Source organism: Lepisma saccharinum, chromosome 3 (genome assembly GCF_977018435.1).
Source record: "Lepisma saccharinum chromosome 3, izLepSacc3.1, whole genome shotgun sequence".
Taxonomy (NCBI): domain Eukaryota; kingdom Metazoa; phylum Arthropoda; class Insecta; order Zygentoma; family Lepismatidae; genus Lepisma; species Lepisma saccharinum.
The window spans coordinates 32,258,764-32,280,764 of NC_139231.1; the positions used below are offsets into that span (position 1 = coordinate 32,258,764).

The following is a 22,001-nucleotide window of genomic DNA, read 5'->3' on the forward strand; positions in this document are numbered from 1 at the left end:
ATGCCCAAAGCTGAGAGTACCGTAACACAAGTCGTTAACTTGCTAAAAGCGATGATCGTTATTACGTTGTTTACTTGGGTTACATGTTACATATAGTGCTGGCAAATTTAATTTAGTCACTAACACAAACGGCAAATTTAATTTAGTCGCTAACACAAACTCTGAATCTTCATAAATCAAGAATGGTGGGCTTACGTTTCCCATTAGCATCGTCATTGTTATAGATGTGAAGAAACCCATTTATTTATTATGGGGTGTGACATGTGGGTCAGTTGAAATTTCGTATCTATATTGTACACTAAAAAATGTATGGTGTATTATCTAATTGTACAGTGCAAAAAAGTGAGCGAGTGCAAAGTAACACTAAGGATAGTATTGCAATACATACTCAGGCCTGGTGAGTCGTGGAAAATAATGTTTAGAAAATAAAAAAAAAGTATAAATTTATTAAAACATTATATATGAAAAAGGATAGTATAGAAAAAGCTCCATAGAACACACAACCATGTAACACTAGAAATAACTTCTGAAACAATACATCACCACACTGACGTTAGTTCAGGAAGTATCAGAATAAATGCCAAATGCTAAATGCTAAAAAGCAGAAAAGTGCACAACAAGACTTAAAAAAAAACAACTAAAAAAACTATTCTTAAAGCAGGAATATTAGGTGAATACCTACATTGAAAATTATAGAAATCTTGAAATTAATAAGAGAAGCTGTACAACTTGTACCTATAAAATTGACGCACGCGTAGTTTGCAGAATTCATCAACTTCGTTGGCTTGTTAGGCCACTGGGCCGTTAAACAACATTAACTATAGAGAGCTTTAACGCTTGTTTAGGTGTTGTTGCATTAAATGTGGTAGTTTCACGGGTAACTTCGTACTTTCTTTATTCTTGGAAGAAAATATAACTTAAACGGCATTACTTTACAAGGAATTTTCCAACTCCACAAACTCAAGGATTAATTTTGTTTCTGGAACAGTGTTACGTCGTTAATTAAACATGTAACTAAGGTTTTCTACAATTCTAGAGAACAAGAAATTGCGAAATAGAGAAAATAAGAAGCAAATTTCCTTTTTTTCCGTGCATAAGAAACATGTTTCTGAGATGCACTCAAGTTTCCTACAAAGTGTTATTTTCTACAATTCCCACGATATTCAAAGACACAATGGAAGGAAGCTCCTTACGTTGGAAGTACAGTAGTGGAAGTGAAATATTAAATAATCAATTATTAACTAGGAAACTTCAGCTCTGGCTCTTCGATTTCAAGATTCAGACTGATCGGAATTTGTAAGCCCGAGTTCTCTTCACAATTTTTCTCTCCGTTCATATTGATGGCGCAGGTAGAGTTACGCATTGTCCACAAATAAATAAACATTCCGCTATCAATGTAAATTCCTTATGCTGCTAGGGTTCATTCGTAGAACTCCAATTTGTCATCCGTGGGGGAGGGGGCCAAAATTTTAAAAAGTGATAATTATTATGTGACGGAGAGACAGTAAACAAATCTTTTGTGTGTGCGCGCGCAATATATATATATATATATATATATATATATATATATATATATATATATATATATATATATATATATATACACATACATACACACACACACATACAGAGAGAGAGAGAAAGAGAACGATTTGCTGATTTGATTTTTTTTATTTAGCATTGCTTTTCTCCCATTTTTGGTTAATGGCGACGATGAGGATGAGGGAGGATGATATAAACGACATCCATGCCCAGGTCGGAATTCGAACCCGGCACCCTTAACGTCCTAGCACGCTCTACAAAACAAAGATTAGAGAGATAGAGTAAGCATAGGAAATGTAAAAACCCAGAGAAAAGAAAGAAAAACGGGAAAATAATTCATACAAAATAAATTGATAATGAGTCAGTATCTTTTTACATATTCCGGACGCTTGACCCTCTCCGTGCGTGTAGTAGGTCTACTACCCTCACAAGTACACTGTGAAGCGATTGATAGTGACAGACTTACTTGTGAAAGTAGTAAAACTACGTAATTTTTATGCAAAACCTAGCGAAAGTGAACAAATTAATGTTTATCCTTCTTAGTAATCTTTACAGATTGGTAGCAAACACGATACGTAAGGCGACGATCAGTCTTGTAAGATGCACATTTAAGTTTTTCATAAAAATAGGGAAACAAGCAACAATGGTCCCTTACTTATCTGACTCTTCAACTTTGCTTATTCGAAATCCATTTTTTCTACTCACTTATATAGTGCGAGCATATTATAAGTAATATTTCGGTCAGTTTATATACGATTGGTGATTCTAAAACTTACAGTAAAATATAGACTTCTTTTTTTAGAAATGCAACAAGTTAATGTGCACTATAATTACAGCATATCACAAAGTATTGCAGATAATGATTTCATCTGATTTAAATATTCGTATTAGGATATTTTTATCGTATTAGGATATTTTTATAAACACATTTCTTTTCATTTCGCACCGATGAAGTTCTTCCATAGACTTTAAATCAGTTATCGATATATGATTACCTGGTTAGTGGTTGCATCGCCGATTTAACATAATTAATTCTATATTTTGTTTTGTCTTGATTTTGAGTTTTGCACTGAATAATAGCTTAATGTGATGTGTAAATAAACTTCACAGGCAGTGACTTTGAATTCATTACATGAACGCCGATATATTGTTACCAACCACTACTTTATCAAAAGTGCACAACTTAATGCTGTCAATTTTTCTTAAAAATTAAGCATGACTGGGATAATTAATATATGTCCATGAGTTATTACGCTTGATAATTACATAATATTAACATCGTAAGGTGCGAATATACTAACGCAAGATAACATTTTTTGCTGTATGTTCGGCTGATTCAAGTAGTCATATACCATATTAAGAAGACTGACGTTTTCAAATTAATGTAAATATACATATTGTGTTTTACACAATGAAAAATAATACGGTTTCTTTTATAATAACGTTAAATGACTCTCCCAATATAGAATCGTTAATTTGCTACTGATGTGAATGTATTTAATTAACGATGAATTACAATTTTTCACAATCAGTAGCGGAAATTTAACGTTCAGCTTCATATATTATTTCGTTAGATATTAACCCTAGTCCCGAGGCATTAACCAAAGCGTGACCACACTAATTTCTCCCCTTATTTTCAGAGAAAAAAAGATAATTCCGCTTCACGTTGCAGATCAGCCTTGCACCACAAACCCAGCATGAAAATAAGACACCACTCGAAACCCACGAGTATCGATACGAGTTAAAATTAAGCTCACGTAGATGTCCCATCGCTCAAAATCTTAACGAGAGTTTAAAACGCAAGTCACGAAAATGCATCGCCCCCTCAAAATAATACTTGGTACATCAATGTTCATCTAATAATAGGCATTAAGATTTTAAAGATTAAATCTCTTGGAGTTTTATGATAAAACCGTTATTGTCAGTGATCGATGGCTTAAAAATTATTATTAAAAGTTAAGATTCGTTACTACAATTACAATGTCGTTTTGAGGTTTAGATTTGAAATTCACATTGAAATTGATTGCATGACAAATAATTATAAAGGCATCTCTCACAATTTCCTCGCTTTCCTCGAATGATAGTAATTTGTACGGAAATTGCATAAACAGCTAAGTCGGGTCATGTTGCTTATTCGCCTATTTCATGCGTTCATAATGTGATCCAACGTTTACGATGCGTGCACCTCAATTCAAAGAACACGTGTTTCTTTCATTAGCTAATACGTGATACAGTAAAACTGTACACTTTTGCAGAACTTGATGTGTGAATATTTTAACATGGAATAATACTTAATAAGTATCATGATCGATACAGCAAATATCCGCTAGTAAAAAAAATCACTCAGGAAAATGATTTGCATAACAAACATTAGTTGATTTTTTAATCCACTTATGATTCAGTATGATTCCAAAATTTTAAAAAATCACTCTGATTAATGATTGATTGATTTGCTATAACTTCGCTCTTTGTGCCACTTTTGGCTAATTTGCGAAGATGGGGATGAGTAATGATATGATGAAATTGATGAATGGACACTTACAAACATCCATGCCCAGGTCAGGATTCGAACCCGAGAGCCCTGGCGTCGTAGCGCGATGTGCTAACCACTCCGCCACGGGAGCCGGCTCACTCTGATTAATGTCCAATACAAATACAGGCAATTAATTTCGACCATAGTGAAAAACGCATGCTTATGTGTGTATATATAGTATAATTATTTATAATGAAATAACAGTACAATAAACGCACACTTTACTGGTTGTGAATGTGTCAAATTATTTATAAAAATTGTTTCCTCAATAAAATTTTGGAATGGGATATTTATTGTCTGCTCTACGTAATATGATATAAGTCTGATCCAAATATAATAATGTTCTAGATGAAGATGCTATTTAACAGATCTAAAGAAAGACAGGCTCACCGTGACAACTTCTTTTCGAAAAGAAATAAGTACATCATACAATGTCTTGTGCCTTCGATATTCAACCCACCTACACTGCAGCGAATCCAAAACAGTGTGAAACAAACAATGTGGAATATTTTGTGTGGTAGTCGATATATAATAAACTCATATCATATTAACAATTTAATAATTTACTTCAATGATATCCTTCTTGACTTTAACAATTCTTATTATTGGCATCTGGTTGTATCTTTCAGGATTTTTGGAAATCCCAGCGCATATGGCATTAAGTTGGAGGACCGTACATCAGAATAACATGTTTAAATGCATTTTATTTTACCAATACATCCATAATAAAACACATGTCCTCAATAAATTTATATTGTACTCTGGATCACTTCGGTGTTACAATAATGGTGACATAAGAAGGTTTTGGTAATATACATACAATCTAGGTGGTGTATTGTTTTCCTCGTATTTAACATTCCTGATTTTAGTTTACCGAATTATCATTTATTCCACTCTATGAAGCCTGATTTAAACATGAGTTATAATATTAATTGCGCCATACTTTAGGTTTAAATTCATAACATCTAACAATCAATAACGGTTCTATGGCTTTCTTGCCTGGGCTAATGGAGGTGTACACATCTTATGGCAATATCGAAGTAAATAAAATGACTTTGGCAAATTTGTTGATGATCGCGAGTTGCAAAATTATGACTACAGATGTCACCACAAATGGGGCTAACGTGAAAATTATTTTGCATGAGGTACGTGCGTGTCTTACTGTACAACAGATTACAATAATTTACATGATCTACGACATTATGTAGATAACGTTTTCATGGACTTCACAGTGCAAATTGTTTATCAGAACGGATAGTTGCAAACACTGTTCTACTTCATTCTTGTTCAAAACTTGTTCAAAGGTGAAGGTGCAAGCTGCCGAAATAGTTTTTAGTGATTCTGGTGTTCTAAAGAGTGGGATATAGAGGTTAAAAACAAAATTAAGTTTATTTTAGGTACGTAAGGTAGCAATGGAACACAACTGTGTTAATTATATACGCAAGTTCAAGGAGAAACCATGTCTATTATATTCCAAGCCATTATATTACTAACACTGGACCAAAACATGTTCCCAAAATGAGAAAAGAAATTTGTATATTGCACGTTACATTATAAATATAATACAACAACTGTACACTGAAATCCTAGTTCACTGGCGTTTGTATTAACTTCCGTTGCACTAACTTTTATGATCGAATGATTCTATTTCAAGAGTCAAAAAACGCATTGCATTCCTATATAAAGTTCACATAGCTATCGGTGTATGATAATTGCATGTATTACGATAATGTAAGTATAATGACGATTGCCAAGGTTATCTGATACCCACTACTCACTCCTTTTTAATGTGCACATTTATCACATATTTACCTTTATTATTCAAGACTTGTGAATATGCACGTATATGGTACAGGCCGTGTAGTTTATCACAGCGCGGCTTGCGTAGAATTTCAATGGATCGGAGACGTACATCAGATATTTGCTAGCACTTATTTAATTTAATAACTACATTTTCTTACACTTTTAAGGGTAAAACATTTTGCAACAAATATGCACGGGAAGGGCTAGTATTTGGATTAATGTTTTATCATGAGAAACTTCCAATTATCATACTTCAGAGACTGCTTCGAACTGCTAAATCGTTTTCTAAACTCTGCCGTGAGTATGTATCGTAACTTATAATCGTAATCCACCTGCCTAGGCATGTCTGCGGTTGGATCTCTTCCCCCAGCGAGGTGAAATACGCGCCTTTCCACCCGGCTCTTCTTGTCAGACCAGATTGTTGGCATTTTCGCCGCCTCACAGACGAGTTAAAAAGAAAAAGAGTGCGCCGAGGGGACTTGTGGCGAGGAAGGGAAATGGCCAGACACATTACAAGCGAAGCCGTGAATTTGAATTGCATCCCGAGCCCTTTGTATGGGAAGTTTTCTTACTCCCTTCGCGAGCGAACATGCGACGGTGCGCTCGCTATACCTGGCCAGGATTCCCTTTTAGAAAGCATGCAGCGCCGGTGTTTATTCAACTGTTTTTGACCCAAGTCGGCCGGGCCGATGGAGGCGTTGCTGTCGCGGGGATTCTTTTCTTCTGTTTTTAAAAAAAGAAGATTGAAGTGGAGGGGGACGCGAAATGAACAAGAGCCAAGGAGGCACAGCTAAAGAACTCGGGAACAATGCGGACTGATAAAAGCTGGCAAAGGATGCTTGCAATTGTTTACGCTTGGCGCAAAACCCACGAATGTTTACTATTAAACACAACCTGAGCGTCTTTACCAAATTACAGGTATCTTACTCTAATTGTGTACAAAAGTAACGCCTCTATTGCATTCATGCGATAAACAGCGCATAGCTTCGTTATACGATACCCCTGAGTCTCTCACATTTCATGATAACGTTTGGCCACAGTATTTATTTGTGTCGTAATTCACCTGAACACTTGAGCACCGAAGTCTAGTCAAAAATAAACTTGCAGGCAATAGCTTAGAAAGGTTATTAACGTGCTACATTTCTTTCATGAGAATTTACAACAAACTTAGCTACTTACAAATACAATTACTATAAAAAAGGAACGCAAAAGAGCGGGCAGATGTTTGTTACCAGCGAAATGCGCAAAATTATGGTCCGCAGTGCAGCCAGTTTTAGATATATAACTCAAAAAATGCGAAAAGTTTAGAATTGAGATTCCCAGGAGAAGTGTACGTGTGCATGTACTTGTCATTCCCATCTTCACTGGAACTCTGGCAATAAACTAACTATAGCAATATTCAAATAAGTAGGATTTGTCACTGATGAATCGTATAGCGGGGTTACAAGCACGGCATGCTGTTTCGAAAAGTATAGGGGGGGGGGGTCATGTAACGATGCGTCTGCCAAGTGTCACATCGCAGGGAAGAAAATCACTCTAGGCTAGCTATGCGCGCGCGCAATTCACTTAATATTTCTATTTCAAGGAAAACCACGAAACGTGCTTATTGGTATATTTGTACGTTGAGTGCCGGCATATATTTAACGCGATTCATGTTTGTCTTGTACTCCGTAACAAAAATTATGAGCAAAAATCGAACCACCAAATAAATATTATTTTGATGTGTATAAATCCTATGTAAGACATTTACTGTGCACTGTAAAAGGGCAGATGCCTGTTGTGCGCAGGATAATAAATAAATAAATAAATAAATAAATAAAAATAAATAACTACCTACAATCAGAAGAGTGAAACACACACAGAAAATATGTTTTTGGCTCTGTTTCTAGTTCAGCAGCACCTCGTTAGCCTATAAACGTCTTTCAGTATTAGGATACACAGGAAAACACGGTGTTTTTGTCTTAAGTTGTACGATTTATCAGGAAAATGTAAAGTGTCGCTAAAGCTACGTTTTTTTAGGGAAGTACTCACCTTCACACGTAAACTGTCCGTAGTGCTTTCCGCTGGATTTATCCCCACAGACGACACACTCTATGTTTTGGTTCTTGTCCGCAGAGGCCGAGGAATTTGCGGATTGTGAACCGGCAGACTGTTGAGACTGCGTGGTGGTCGACTGGGATCCCGGCGTCTGGATCTCCCGCGAAATGTCCTCCGCCGTTGTCGGGGTGACCGGGGCCGCCCCAACGCTCGGGTCCCGCCAGACCGAAGTCGGGGGGGCTACGAGCGCCATGCTACGAGGAAACCCTAGCTCCAACGTGGTGATAAGTTGTGTGAACCTCGCCGCCCGGAAAACAACCTTTGCAGGTTACAACACCCCTTTTCGAAACTTGGGGGGTGCCGTTCGGAAAGATGAGTTTGGCTTCTGTTTTCGGGGGGGAACCCCTGCGACGATTCTCACACTCGAACTTACATTGAACTCGTAAAAAAAGGGGGGAGGAAGTGTAACGATAGTTTTTTTCCACAAGTTTTCCGTGACCCGTCAATGCGTCGGCCCCATGGCGAGCAGAGGTCAAGCCCGGACGCTGGCATCCGCTAGGAAGGGTCACGTCAGCACACTAGCTCCTCGCTACTGGTTCTTTTTTTCGCCACAATGTTTCGACTACGATTTTCTAGAGGGCGCTATCGATAATGCAAACACGTTCCACAACACTACCAATATCCTCCCTGAGAAACACGCATTCGAGAACACACGAGCAAAAGATGCGTCGACACAGCAGACCGAAGCGTGAACTCTGTGCGGAGTGATATAACGCAACTAAGCACAGTCGGCCGCCTGCGCGGCTGAACCTTGACACCGACCCCCTCGGCCGTCGCCATGGCAACGCATTCCATATATGGCAGGAGGGGTTCGGGAGGGCTCGCGGCGGAGTACAGAGGCCAAGACTGCGGCGCGCGCTGATTGGCCCGATCCGACATCCGTTACGTTAGCAGACGACAGGGGTCTCCTCTCGGGCCCGGCCTTTACGCCCGTAGCTTTTACATCAGTTTTATTTTCGCGCTCGCTCGGTGCACCCGGAACGTACGGAGAACCTCGGCAGATAAGTCTGCGAGTGCGGTATCTATAAAAGATCCACGGAAGGATGTCAAAGTGCCGCATCCCGCGCTGTCGCGGTCAAAATCGGCAGCCGCGGATGTCGTTTCGGCAATCGACATGTCATCGTGGCCTTAGACCGGAGGGTACGAAGGGGCGCATGCCACTTTTCCAGGGGTCACCCCCCTCTCCTCCCCCACGGTTCGGGACCGTGGCCAATCGAAGCTCGGAGGTTCGAGGTGCGAAAAATGGGCAGGGCCGTCGGAGGGCGTCGTCCTGCGTCGTTCGAGTCGCGACGGATCACTCGGAGCGTCGCCTTTGCCGTGGAGGGGTCTGTTTGTCTCGACACCCGGGGCACGGGGCCGTCAACTTTGCACCGCGCGTGCTGCGCTCTGCCTCCGTGTGACCCGGCCCTCCAATAAAATGTTCGAATCTGGGAAGCCGCTCGAAAACTTCGTCAGAGTAACAGAGGCTACGCGTCTGCAAGAAGGAACATTTTTTTTCTTTTTTTTTACCGTCATGGCTCCTTATGGTAATTAATGAGAACCATTAGATTTAGACCTAGGGTGTGCGTATTAGGCGCGGCAAATTATCCGACTAGTCTCTACGATGTGCATACAGAGAGAAAAAGAACCCTAGTATGGTTTTTCTTTTATTTCTGATACAATTTTCCTTCATTCTTCTCTTTCTCCACTTTCTCTTTCTCTCCCCTGTTTCTTTTTATTTCTTACCCCCTCTCTTTCTATCTCACTCTTCAACTCTCACTCTCTCTATCTTTACTTCTTTCTTCCTCTTTACCCCCTCTTATCTACTTCTCTTTTCCTCTCTCCCCCTGAGTTTTCGATACCCGGTGGAAGCACAGAGGTTCGGATCCCACTGTCCGCCCAGCTCCGATTAGCTTATTGTGCATAAAGTGGACTTAAAATAACTCAAATCCTTCTACTATCTTCTTCTTTTCTCCATTCTCTGACTTTACCTTCTTTGTTCTTCCTTTTTCCAATTTCCATTTCTTCTCCCTTTCTTCCTGTTTCCATTTCTCTACTTTCCTCTTTCTCTTTTCCACCTCTATCATTACATTTGTCTCTAGTTCTGTCTACATATTGTTTTTTTTCTTTTTCTCTCTCTTCACCTCCTTCTCTCTCTATCTCTCTCTCGCTATCCCTCTCCCTCTCTCCCTTTGCCTTCGTCTCCTCTCCCTCTTTACCTCTGTTTTATTTCTGCTTCTTTCATATCCTCTATCTCGATTTCTCTCTCTCTCTCTCTCTCTCTCTCCTGCTCTCAAGAGACGAGAGAGTGAGTGTGTGTGTGTGTGTGTGTGTGTGTGTGTGTGTGTGTGTGTGTGTGAGAGAGAGAGAGAGAGAGAGAGAGAGAGAGAAATCCAGAAATTGATTTTATACCTACATATACGGATAAAAAATTGAAAACTATTCAATTTGTTGTAATGCAGCTGCCGAACGACGGCACTTAAAATGCGTGCCCAGTGAACTGGATGAAATTGATGGAATGACACTCACAAAGAAGTCAGGCCGGGACTTGAACTCTAAATCTATACGTTATTTTAGCAGTTGGCTGGTTTGAGGAACGTCACATAAGTTGAGAGGACAAATAATTGGGAACGAACGACAGTGAAACAGGAGGAAACTAGCATTTTCCCTGCAGTGACGGATTGGAAACCAGGATGAAATTTCGGTCAGAAAGGGGGGAATGAGTGGAATGAAAAGAGAATTCTCTCTAACCAAGATCTCTAAATGCAGTGAAAGTTCGTGCGGTGACAAGACAGGCACACACAATCATAACTACACACCAAGGTTTGCTTTAAACTCTAGGAACCTGGTAGCAGTGGCATGCTCAAGGGGGTTCGGAAAAATATGACTCGTTTAGATTTAAAATTAGTACAGAAGAAAGAAGCAGAGAATTTGACTTTTAATCAAAGGGTCCCGGGTTCGAATCCTAATTTTTCTAATTGTAATTTATTCTAAAAGCCAAGCGTTATGGCAAATCATAGACTTTACAGTATTTGAAAGAATAGCAAACTCAATACCTATATTAGTGCTGAGTGGTGAGAAAATTGTCGTTCTGCCGTAACAAAGCGTATTTGAAGTATTTTTTTGTCCTCCAATGGTGGCTGAATACCAGAACTTTTGGAGCTCTCACTCGAATCGGCACGACACAACACGAGTTCCAGAGGCAGGCGCGGCTCCATCGGGAGGGCGATTGGGGTGATCGCCCCTCTCAACTTCCACGTTTAGGATTTATTATTATGTGCCATATGTTTTTAAAGGCAAATGTTCTTCCTTCACCAAGTTTAAGAGGCTCGAGAATATTTTTAAAGTTTGATTTAAGCCCACTTTATGCTCATGATAGGCTAATGAAAATTGGACCTACAGTTTAAATGTGTATCTGACTGTGCAGTATGCTTCAAAAGGGAATCGAAACCGAGACCCCTTGAGAGAAAAGTAATTTTCTTTGATTATTTAATTTACTTCTTATAATGATCGTTCGTTTTATTTTGGCAATGGGAGGAATTATGATCACTATTTATTCCAGTCCAGAATTCCTATTTTTGCAAACACTACGCTAATATCTAAAAAATGAAGTCAGCTTGGTTAGTGTTCACAGTACTATACTGTATGCTGTTTACATAAAACAGTGCACATGTAGTTTAGAATTGATTCTCTGTGAGATGAAGTACCTGACTAAAAAATGTCCCTTCCAACTGTAACTTCTCGATCCGCCACTGCACAAAAGATTATACTGGCAGTGAATGCAGACGCCAGAGCCTTGCTAGTCTGCAAAATGCAGTCCAGGTGGTATTGCGTAATTGACATTTGGGTGTCTTAAGAAAGGCCACTTCTTTCTCCCCATGCTGTTTTGTGTCATGCACTGAACTTGCATCCATTGAGATCATGCACGATCATTTCAAAGAAACCAAATTACACGTTTAACTTTGCAACAAACATGCATCAACCAGGACTTCCTTACTTCGGAGGATCTTTTTGTTGTTGTTGTTAGATTTCACATTAGTAATGAACTGAAATGCATAGTTATTCTTATAGGCGTAACTGGTGAGAGCAAGAGGTTACTTACCCCCTTCTTTTAAGGCTTGATTTAGAAGTTAAGGGTATTTTTGTTAACCTCTTGAGAACCGAGGAATAAAGAAACAGAGTTATTTTTATTATTTCTCAAATGTTAACATTATTTTGTAAAATTGTGCTGGATGCAATTTTTATGACGGGTAACTTTCCGATTCTGCCTCCTCAAAGTTAGATCCCGAGTTTACATTTTATTATTAACTTTTAAACACCTCGTCAAGAAAATATCGTAAAAGCTACAGCGAATCCTGAATCTCACACACAATTTTTTTTACTTAATGCTATACTGAAGGCAAATTTGCTGTAACCTTTTGATAACAGATGGCAGCACCATTGTCATTACAACCGAGTGCCATGTTGCCAGATCTTTGCTTAAATATAATTAAGGTTCTACACAATGCAGGTTGATGGAGAAGGGTAATCGTTGATGGGAGATTGTATTATAAGTAACTTATCCGAAAGTGTAGTTAACAAAACGAATCATTTGCATCCAAGAAGTTCATCGTTATAGAATCTTGGCCTATATTAGTGATTGGGTTGTGTAGGGAAATTTCAGCAAATACGTTGGTATAGCTCTAGTATCCCTTAGGGGAATAGGAATATAATTTGGTTCTTGCGTTGGAATAATAATTAATTATAATTGAACTTGATTTATGTAGCCGACTATTAAAATGATGTCAGTCATTTTCCGGGCGTTCGAGCTACTTCTCGACGCCTATGGATACAAATGAAACGACGTGAATACACATACACAAGGGCACACAGCCAGGAAACATTACATATGATCCCCCCGCTCTGATGAAGGTGAAGGATCTCGACCAAGCATTCCGTGAAATTCCACTGTGGATACCGGAAAACTAAATCTGTTTCCTGTAGTGTATTTTCCGGGAACTTTCTTCAAGACATTGCAGAAGCCAGGGCTTCCGTATTTTTTTATGACCTTCAGTTCTGACCAGTGCCACAGAAGATAAGAATCGGATCGATGTATCGGTTGATTTGCTTCCGTAGTTCGTTGAGGTTAAAATAAACCATCTGAAAAAGTGTTAGTACCGAACGGGTCAGGAGAGCGTTGGTTAAAATTTTGTAGTTGGCCATCCGAGCGGGTTTTCCCGTGGTTTTCCCTCAGTCAGCCTAGGCGAATGTAGGATGATTGATGCCCCTTGAACAAGACCACGGACGCTTGTCTTTTTCAATCCTTCTTCCCCTTCTTTTTCTCTATCTTTACTTCCATTTCTCTTTTGATCCCTGCCTGTTACTTTGTGTTTCTGTCTCCATTCCTTCCTCTCTCCTTTCCCTGCTTCTTGATCATTCTATTAATCTTTTCTCTATCCGTCTTCGTTTCATCTCTGTTTCTCTCTTAATATGATTGTCTTCTTCTTTGATTTTATTCTCTTGTCTCTCTACTTCCTTGTCCCTTTCCTCAGGCCCGTAGCCAGGAATTCTTTGTAGGGGGGGCGAAGTCAATACTAGAGGGGGCAAAATTTTAATATATTGTGTCGCATTGGCAGATATAGCAGGTTACACACTTGCCCCTCCCCCAAAAGAGATAAGTAACAGAAAAGGGATGATATCTTGAAACCCCAACGAACAAAAAAAAAACTTCGAGCAACATCAAAAAGCAATATTTCGATAATGACCTTTCCAGATTGCCAAAGAATATAAAGTTTAACATAAATAGGCTAATAGGGACTGCATCTACTTGATATTTACAGGTCGATAATGTTAATAGACGATTAATATGTACCAACAGCTTTGGGCCTCTCTGCAGAACTGATTAAGAGATCCCTTTATAAATCATGCTTCATAATGATTCCCTCTAGTTTTCAGCATGAAGATTTTTATTCACAAAGGAATCTAACAACACCATTGTGTTGTGTTATGCAAGAAAAATCAAATTACTTAAATAATAATGGTTACATATTATCTACACTTTGATGAATTGTGTAAAAATTTGTAATACATTTTTTGTAGGCCTACTTGCTAAAACATTAAAACATGGGTCCCTTACTCCACCATGGATTCTATTTGCTTCAAATGAAAAACTCTTGCATCATTACAGACAATGTTTGCCTACTGGTTACGTTAATCATTTTGCAAAATATTGTGTTGTTGAAATACATCACCCGAAAAACAAATAGGAATCCCTAGATTGATCAATGACTTCTTGGATTACAGTGTCATCATCAATATTTTATACCAAGTTTTATAGAAGGAAATGTGTCCTCTTTACATTATGAAAAAACCTTCCGTAATGGCTATGGTACGAAACCGAACGATATAAGGGGCTTCCTTCACCTTACCCCATTTCCGCAACACAAGGTCTCTGGGCCGCTTATCGCCATCACTTTTTGAGCAGATTTTTTATTTTTGATACTGATTTCTGCCACTCACAGAATGGCATAAGATATATGAATAAAATTAGGAGAGTCCACTCCATAGAAGAAGAGTTGACATAATTATTTGTCAAAGAATTAGGTTGTGCCTGAGGTACTACAGGCACAATGAATTGTCATTTTCTTGAACCTATATTCATAGGGTGCCGGCTGATAGCACCGACAATTTTCACAATCTGTACAGGACATCAAGGCAAGCAAGTTTTCTCAGTCACTATTTGCTCGTCTAATTCTTCTTTCGATGTTACAAGTAATCAAATATGGCATCTTCTGTCTTTAATGTATGCAATCCCATTGATAGCTTCGCAGTTGCAAATGCCATTTATTTTTACTGCCGTTTAACATTCTGAGAGCAAATATATAAGATGCTATGGAAATGATATCATGGAAACAGTTAGGGTTAAGACTTAACTTTTCCTTTATGAAATGGATATCATAACACACGCCTATGTTGCTTATCTTATTTGCGTATGCGAGCGAAGCGAGCAAGAAAATTTTACGAAATGTACTTTTATTTGTATAAAATTTGAAATCGAGGGGGCAATTGCCCCTCTGTGCCCCCTAAAAGTGCCCTTAGCCGTCTGGAAGAAAAATGCAAGAAACACTTGAAAACTAATTCCATCTTTAGTATCCATTTGTCCTGCTATTCTTAGTCTGCTAGTCAGGTTTCTTTACTTCAATGTATACCCCCCCCCCCTAGATTGGACTTCCTTCCAAGATTGGGGGGGACAATGCCCCTGCCCCCCTGTGGTTGCAGCACTGTTTGTGAGTGCCTCATCATAAATTTCACGTCAACACTCATTGTCACGATTAGCTAGATGTGGCAGAAAATCAACGCTAAGTAAAAAATCAAATATGCACTCCCTCTCTCTATCACATGAATCGCTATTACCAAAAGGTAGACTTGGGAAACAAAAAATTATGCTGTTGAAACTTCATAGCAGCACATCCAAGAAAAACATCCAAATACATTAGGCACCTTTAATACAAGACTACTCAAAATGTCAACTGTTCTAGGAAATTGAACTTTGAAAATTGCGAAATCATTTCACGAAGTCTGAATCTGGAAGGGAATTTTCCCCAAATCCTGATACGACATTATATGGAATCCCACACACCTTCATAAATCACAAAATCAATAAATGTCTTTGTTATGTTGTTAGACTAATACAGGATATAATTGTAAAGATTAGTGAGAATTCCAGGTAGAAATGTGTTCTGTATTTTTCACAGGGGGGGCAAAGCAGGCTCTCAGGGGGGGCAGTTGCCCCCCCTGCCCCCCTCTAGCTACGGGCCTGCCTTTCCTTCGTTTGACTCCCCTCTTTCCTGTCTCCCTAGTTCTTGTCTTTCTACCTCTCTCTCTAATCTCACCTATTTCATTGTGTTTCGTCTTCCTTGTGCTTCTATTCCTTTGTCTCTTCTCTGTGCCACATTTTTACTGTGTCTACTTCCCTGTTCCTTTGTTCTGTGCGTGTGTCTTTCAATTCCCTGTCTTTTATCTACTCCGTCGCTACCTTCCCTGCCTCCAATCTTCTATGTCGCGCATTCCCTATCTATATTTCTTGAATCTCTACTTCCATATCTCTCATTTTCGCTCTTCTTTCTCTATCGCACGTCTTCCCTGTCTGTCTCTGTACTTCTCTGTTACTCTGTTCCCTTGTCCCTTATCTCCTGCTCCTACCATCTTCCCTGTTCCCCTGTTTATCGCCTTACTTGTCCTTCTATTCCCCTTTGTACCTTCTCTGTCTCATGTCTTCCCTCTCTTTCTATTCTCGACTCAGTATCTCTACTTCGCCCTGTCCGTCTGTCTCTATTCTTCCTTTCTCTCCTTTCATCCGCCTTTTCCTCATTCGTGTTTCTTCTCCGTCTTTTCATCCTAATCCGGACCTGTGTATATTTCTGTTTCTCCTTTTATGTTCCTGTATAACAAGTTTCGTCTAATCTTGCTCACAATCACTACTTAACCACAGAGGGTAAAATATTGATTGTAATCTCATTTTATTCAATGGGCTTTCCTAAAAAAAACTAATAAAAGATAGATGCATGAAAATATGGTAAGAGTAGAAGTCAGTGACTACTGACAAAAGCCACAGCTCTCCTTAGGTCATTGCCACTTTGAAGAAGCCCCGGACGAGCCACTGCTCATAAATATATTTTGTGTAATTCTCTCCCTAACATCGTACGTATCAGCACTTTTTGACCCATAATTATCAATCCACACTTATGACGGAGGTCACACACACTTGAAGACGTCTGCAGATTTTATGCTACTGAACGCATGGGATAAGATCGCAATACGCACGCTTCATATCAAACGATATTAATCATTTTCACTAGTAGTGAACATAAACATCATGTTGAAACCTTGAGGCCTAGAAAGATAATGTTAGGGTTTATCAAGTGCATCGGAACATGCAATTCGGAATGTAGGTCGCTGCAGTGGCGTGTCCTTAAAGGAATGGTGGGGGTTGTATCTTCATCACTTAAACGTCTATGAGTATCAAGTTGTCATTTGATATAAAAGGAAGAGTGCGTATAAAAGTAACGTTGAACCCACAGCCGAAGGAGAGAATGGCACAGGGAGAAGTAAAGCTCCACACAATCTCGATCTCGGCCATAATGAAGGTGGTGTGATCAACACCGCGTGCCTGCCGCCTTTATTCTCCTGATGGCGCTAGGTGGCCATTGATTAAAGGCTGGTTTAACCCCAGAGCCACTTTATGCAGGACCAATCAGAAAAAATCCCACTTCTGATCATTCATCGCGAGAATCGAACCCGAGATGTTCTAGGTGGCAGTCGGATGCCTCCCGACTTGATCACCAGGTTCTGTGTGGATACATACCGAAACTAGGAATTGACCAAAGACCAAAGATTGGATGCCAAAACTGGGATGGCAAGGAAAGTTTACTTGCTCTTGATAGACCATGCTTATCATTGTCTTGGCTTAAAGTGGCCAAAGTGTGGGGGCAAAATATGTAAAAAAGGAGCAGAAATTGGGGAAGGGGGCAACTGATCCCCTTGCCACCCTAATCGTCGTCACTGACCAAGGATGAAACAGAATTCGATTCCCCGAACTCTTGTTTCATCAAACATTTTCAGAAGAAGCAAAAACATTTGCTGTTTGAAACTAGTGATATAAAACTGCCATAGGTGCATATTTTACCGATGACAACATATCCAACCTTTTTCTTTTTTCAGGGAACTTGAATATTAAAATGCTTTTATCTAAATAGTAAGATTTAGCAGATTCGTAGCTTTGACATTGGTACTACGATATGGCTCATTCCACAGTCACGTATGTGACAAACATACCTTCACATAGAGACACAAATAATGGTAATCAGGCTCACAAATTAAGTATTGAGATGAAACCTATTTTATTGCATAAACTAAACAGTAAATAATATCAGAGTATAGATTACATTGAATGTTTGACTGCATAAATTGATTTTTTATTATGATCATGTATGTGACAAAAAATATAAGTTATATTTCACATACATTTCATCTTCTTCAAAATTTTGTGTATTATACAAAACAAAATGCATTTTGAATTTTCTTTTACAAATTACTAAAGAACTAACAAATAAATATCACTTAGCAGAATTAACAGATTTCTATTTACAGCTTTTTAATGTAGTAAAATTGTGCCAGTCATCTATGTGACAGGCGATCAGGTTTGTGACCTTGTATGAGAATTTTGGTTACCTGGCAAACTCCTGATAGTATTAATTTTACTTAACTGAGAACGGAAATACCACAATTCCACGAAAATTAGGCAATCTTTGAATTGTGTCATTCAGTTGTATGGTGCCTACGTCATTTTCTTGATATCTATGATATCTATAGGCTATATTCAGACTGTATCTTAACGAAAACTACACTAATATCAGACTTTTGCACTGCAGACACTTGTGCAACACATGGTTTCCACATTTTCTTTCTAAATCCTTTTACAGCAGGAAAGCGCCATGTGAAATATTTGAAATGCATTTTGTAGCAGATGATGACTGAAGATTCTATACCGTGTGCACTACTTTGACGATTACAGCATGGCTCTTTATCCGCACAGTAACAAATTCTTGTATCGGGGTGTTCAATGACTTCACTGCTACATGAACTTACATGATCCCTGGAACAGGACATGATGACATATTTCTTCTTAATTCCTGGAGCTTCCTTACTGAGGTTCCACTCAATTTGGACTTGATGTTGATATGAACCTCACGGCTCATATCCATGTGCCGTTAATTATTCTGGATTATTTTATATTAGTTGGTTCTTATTATTTGATTATTAATATTTCGTACTTGTAATCTTTTATATTTCATAATTTTTGATAATAGAAAGATTATTACTAGGCTTATAATCCACTAATATTTCCTTTATTGTAACAATAAGTGTAAACCCGGCCTAATGTAATAAGCCATATGTTTAATTTTCTGACCGAATCTTTAATATTGGATATGCAAATCTGTGTTCTTTCACGGCAGAAAAATGTTTATGATTTAGATTGACATAGATTTCGTTTAGCAACAATGGGAAGATCGAATCTGTTCTTGTAAGTTTAATGTATTTAATAAGGTTCAAGTTGCAACGGGTAATGATTCGAGTTTAGTCTTTATTAACAGAGATGAATCGTTCCCCTTATACAATTTTATTTGGTTTTGCTGCAACGTGGAAATTAGTTAAACTTTGATATTGAGATTGTGAATATAGACATTGATGAGTATTTATAGTTTTTTGGAAATGTCGCGAGTCGCGCTGTGCAAATTACGTAATGCTTAACAAGTGAGCATCGATTGGAAAGGTATATAAGTAGACGTGGAGCTTAGTTTGCACGCATTCCATCAGCGTCGGCTCTAAGATATAAACATCTAATGACACTTGGGAATGAAGATACCTGTATTTCGCCATGCACATTTATACTTCGAAATTTATAATGTTATATTGCGTCTTCAATACGTCACCAATGAGCTATCGTACACTATGGGCTTACACAACCTTCCATGATTGCTTCTTGCACACAATATTTGGAGATTTACATTTGAATGGAGAGGAAAAAACCTGTGAACGGTCATGTTTGTGACTCCTGAGATTCTCCACACCAATATCTCTATACCCAGAAGACCCATAATACACCCAAAGTTTGTAATGGTATAGTATCATAGAGTATATATCCAAAATGGAAAATACATATATAGGTGGAATAGGCTATCAGGAACTGGATCATATATTTCACTACAAGATTACTGAACAGCTACACAATATTTGCTATATGCAATATATGCCAACATTTGGACATCTAAATTAAAGTTGATTACAAGAAAGACCACATATTTTTAAAGAGAATAAAGTGTTTACCACCTTGGTTTCAAATTCTGTGGAATGAGCCATATATGTTATGACGAACAATGGTTAGGAGTATATCATACAACTGAAAGATTTTGATCAATCTGACATTGAGAACTTCAGTATCTATGTTAATCTGTATTGCTGACTCCGAAATATACCAATCTTTTGTGCAATTAGAGAGTAATTGTAATTCTCTCAATAACCTCCATACCAAACTTCGAGTGCAAAATGCTTAAATTTAACGTTATAATAAGTGCAATTTTGTTTTTAGTTTTGTAATGAAACGTACAGGGACATTTTTGAGTACAATGTTTATTTTTACATACGCTTTAGTATGTATGAAGTTTTCATTTATAAAATGTGTACATTATTAACTTACAATATTACATATGTACATTTGTTTACAATTATTTACAGTTTCACAGAGTTCCTATTCACAGTTATTTCACAGAACCTATTTACAGTTATTTACACGAGTACAATGTCTATTTACAACTGAGCAGACGCAGCTAACGATGGCAAACTTGCTGGCACTACGATTTCCGTCGTGTTAGGCTCCCGCCAAGAGCCCTTCCCCTCGGACCTGCAGCCTCCAAGAGGTGAGTGACGGCGCCGAAGAGACAGCGCCCGGTGCCGAACCCTGGCCCGGCTGGCAGGTGACGTCAAGCTGTTCGGGAGTCCGCCGGCATGTTGCATTGCGCTGGAACGCGGCTTAAGGAATCACCTCGGCCTGTCGATCGTCTCCACGATCCTCAGACGTCGCGCTACCGCCTACGTTGAACTGCTGGGTCCAACCTTGAACAGACATCCTCGCCTCCGGCGCTGAAGAACGGAGCTGCAATATTTGGTACGTCAGCTGGCTGCTTGCACTTTTTGCCATCTTGACAAGACGTTGCTTAGCGACGAACACTTTATTTTATTATTAGAAGAAGCAATTATTGCTAACAGACCATTTTGTAGGTTACCGGTTTGCATGGTATCGGCACATGACGAGATGAATCTCGTGAATGAAGCAACCTGTCTCGTTCTCGGTCTCGGCATCAGTTACAAATGCCTGTCTCGTTCTCGATTCAGTCTCGTCTCCAGTCTCTAAACATTTCACTTGTCCATTTTACTTCAGAATTACAGCAACAAGACAGCCCTGTACCCAGGGGAGGGAGGGGCCATAGCTACCTCGAACTATGAAATATTTAAATGCCACCAAGAAAGAAGAAAGAAAGCTACGAAAATAACATCGACGATTTATCAAATTTGTAAAAATTTCAATTTTGTCCTTCCATAAATGAATGTGTTTCTGGTGTAGAGAGGCAGGCTTCAGAAGCAGGCACGTAGCCAGGGAGAGGGCTAAGTGGGCTGAACCCCCCAAAATCCTACAACTATCTAATTTAAATAGTGTACAGCGGTAATTAATTTTACTCCCTTAGCAGGATTAAATATTAGATCGAAAAAAGTTTAGTGTATAATAGACGAACCAGATTATGTTTTTATATTCTACCATTTAATCCAAAAAATAAATAGATCCACAACTCTCAAAATGTATCTGTAGCTTCTTCGTGAGAGGTCACACAATATAAACTTTGAGTAAAATTTGGCCCTAACTTTTAAAGCCTTTCTTTTAATGGAATGTATGAAAGTTAATAAGAAAATTTAATAATTATGAATTTCAGTACACTAACTGCAGAAACTGTAAGAAAAATAATGGACAACACTTGTGTTGGATATTGAATCATACGGTGGATCGAGTAGCAAATTCATATCATAATAACAACAATAAATTTGGGTTAAAATTGGTTTATTTTTAATAACTTATAATAGTTAATATTGTAAAATGACAATTATAACCGTGGTAATAATACTTATTATTATTTCCACTTATCAAGTTTTATTAGTGGCCTGCCCCTCTCTACAAATATTTCTGGCGACGCCTGTGCTGATAAAGGATGAGCCCCCTTCCCCCCGTCTGTTCAGAAGTCTGCAGTATTGGGTAGTTTTAGTTTTATAGCCATTGATACAAGGATACCAGATTTACCGACATTTCATTCCTTTTAATCCCTGTCCCAACTTCTTCGAACAGCAGTCATGAGGCGAAAATGTATCTTTTTGTTTTTGTTAAATCACATTTAGACATATTCTTTTAATAATTGCTAATACGTATCACTTAATTTATATTTATATTATTTTTTAAAATATG

General features: G+C 38.5%; 1 protein-coding gene across 1 annotated transcript in view; it reads right to left on the minus strand.

Moving 5' to 3' along the window:
- svp (COUP transcription factor 2) overlaps positions 1-8,689 on the minus strand; it is a 185,465-nt gene extending 176,776 nt beyond the window's left edge. The window contains exon 1 of the mRNA XM_083118404.1: positions 7,910-8,689. Within this exon, the coding sequence (XP_082974530.1) occupies positions 7,910-8,168 (259 nt within the window). The 5' untranslated portion in view covers positions 8,169-8,689. The remainder of the gene's footprint in view (positions 1-7,909) is intronic.
- Between the last annotated feature and the right edge of the window lie 13,312 nt (positions 8,690-22,001).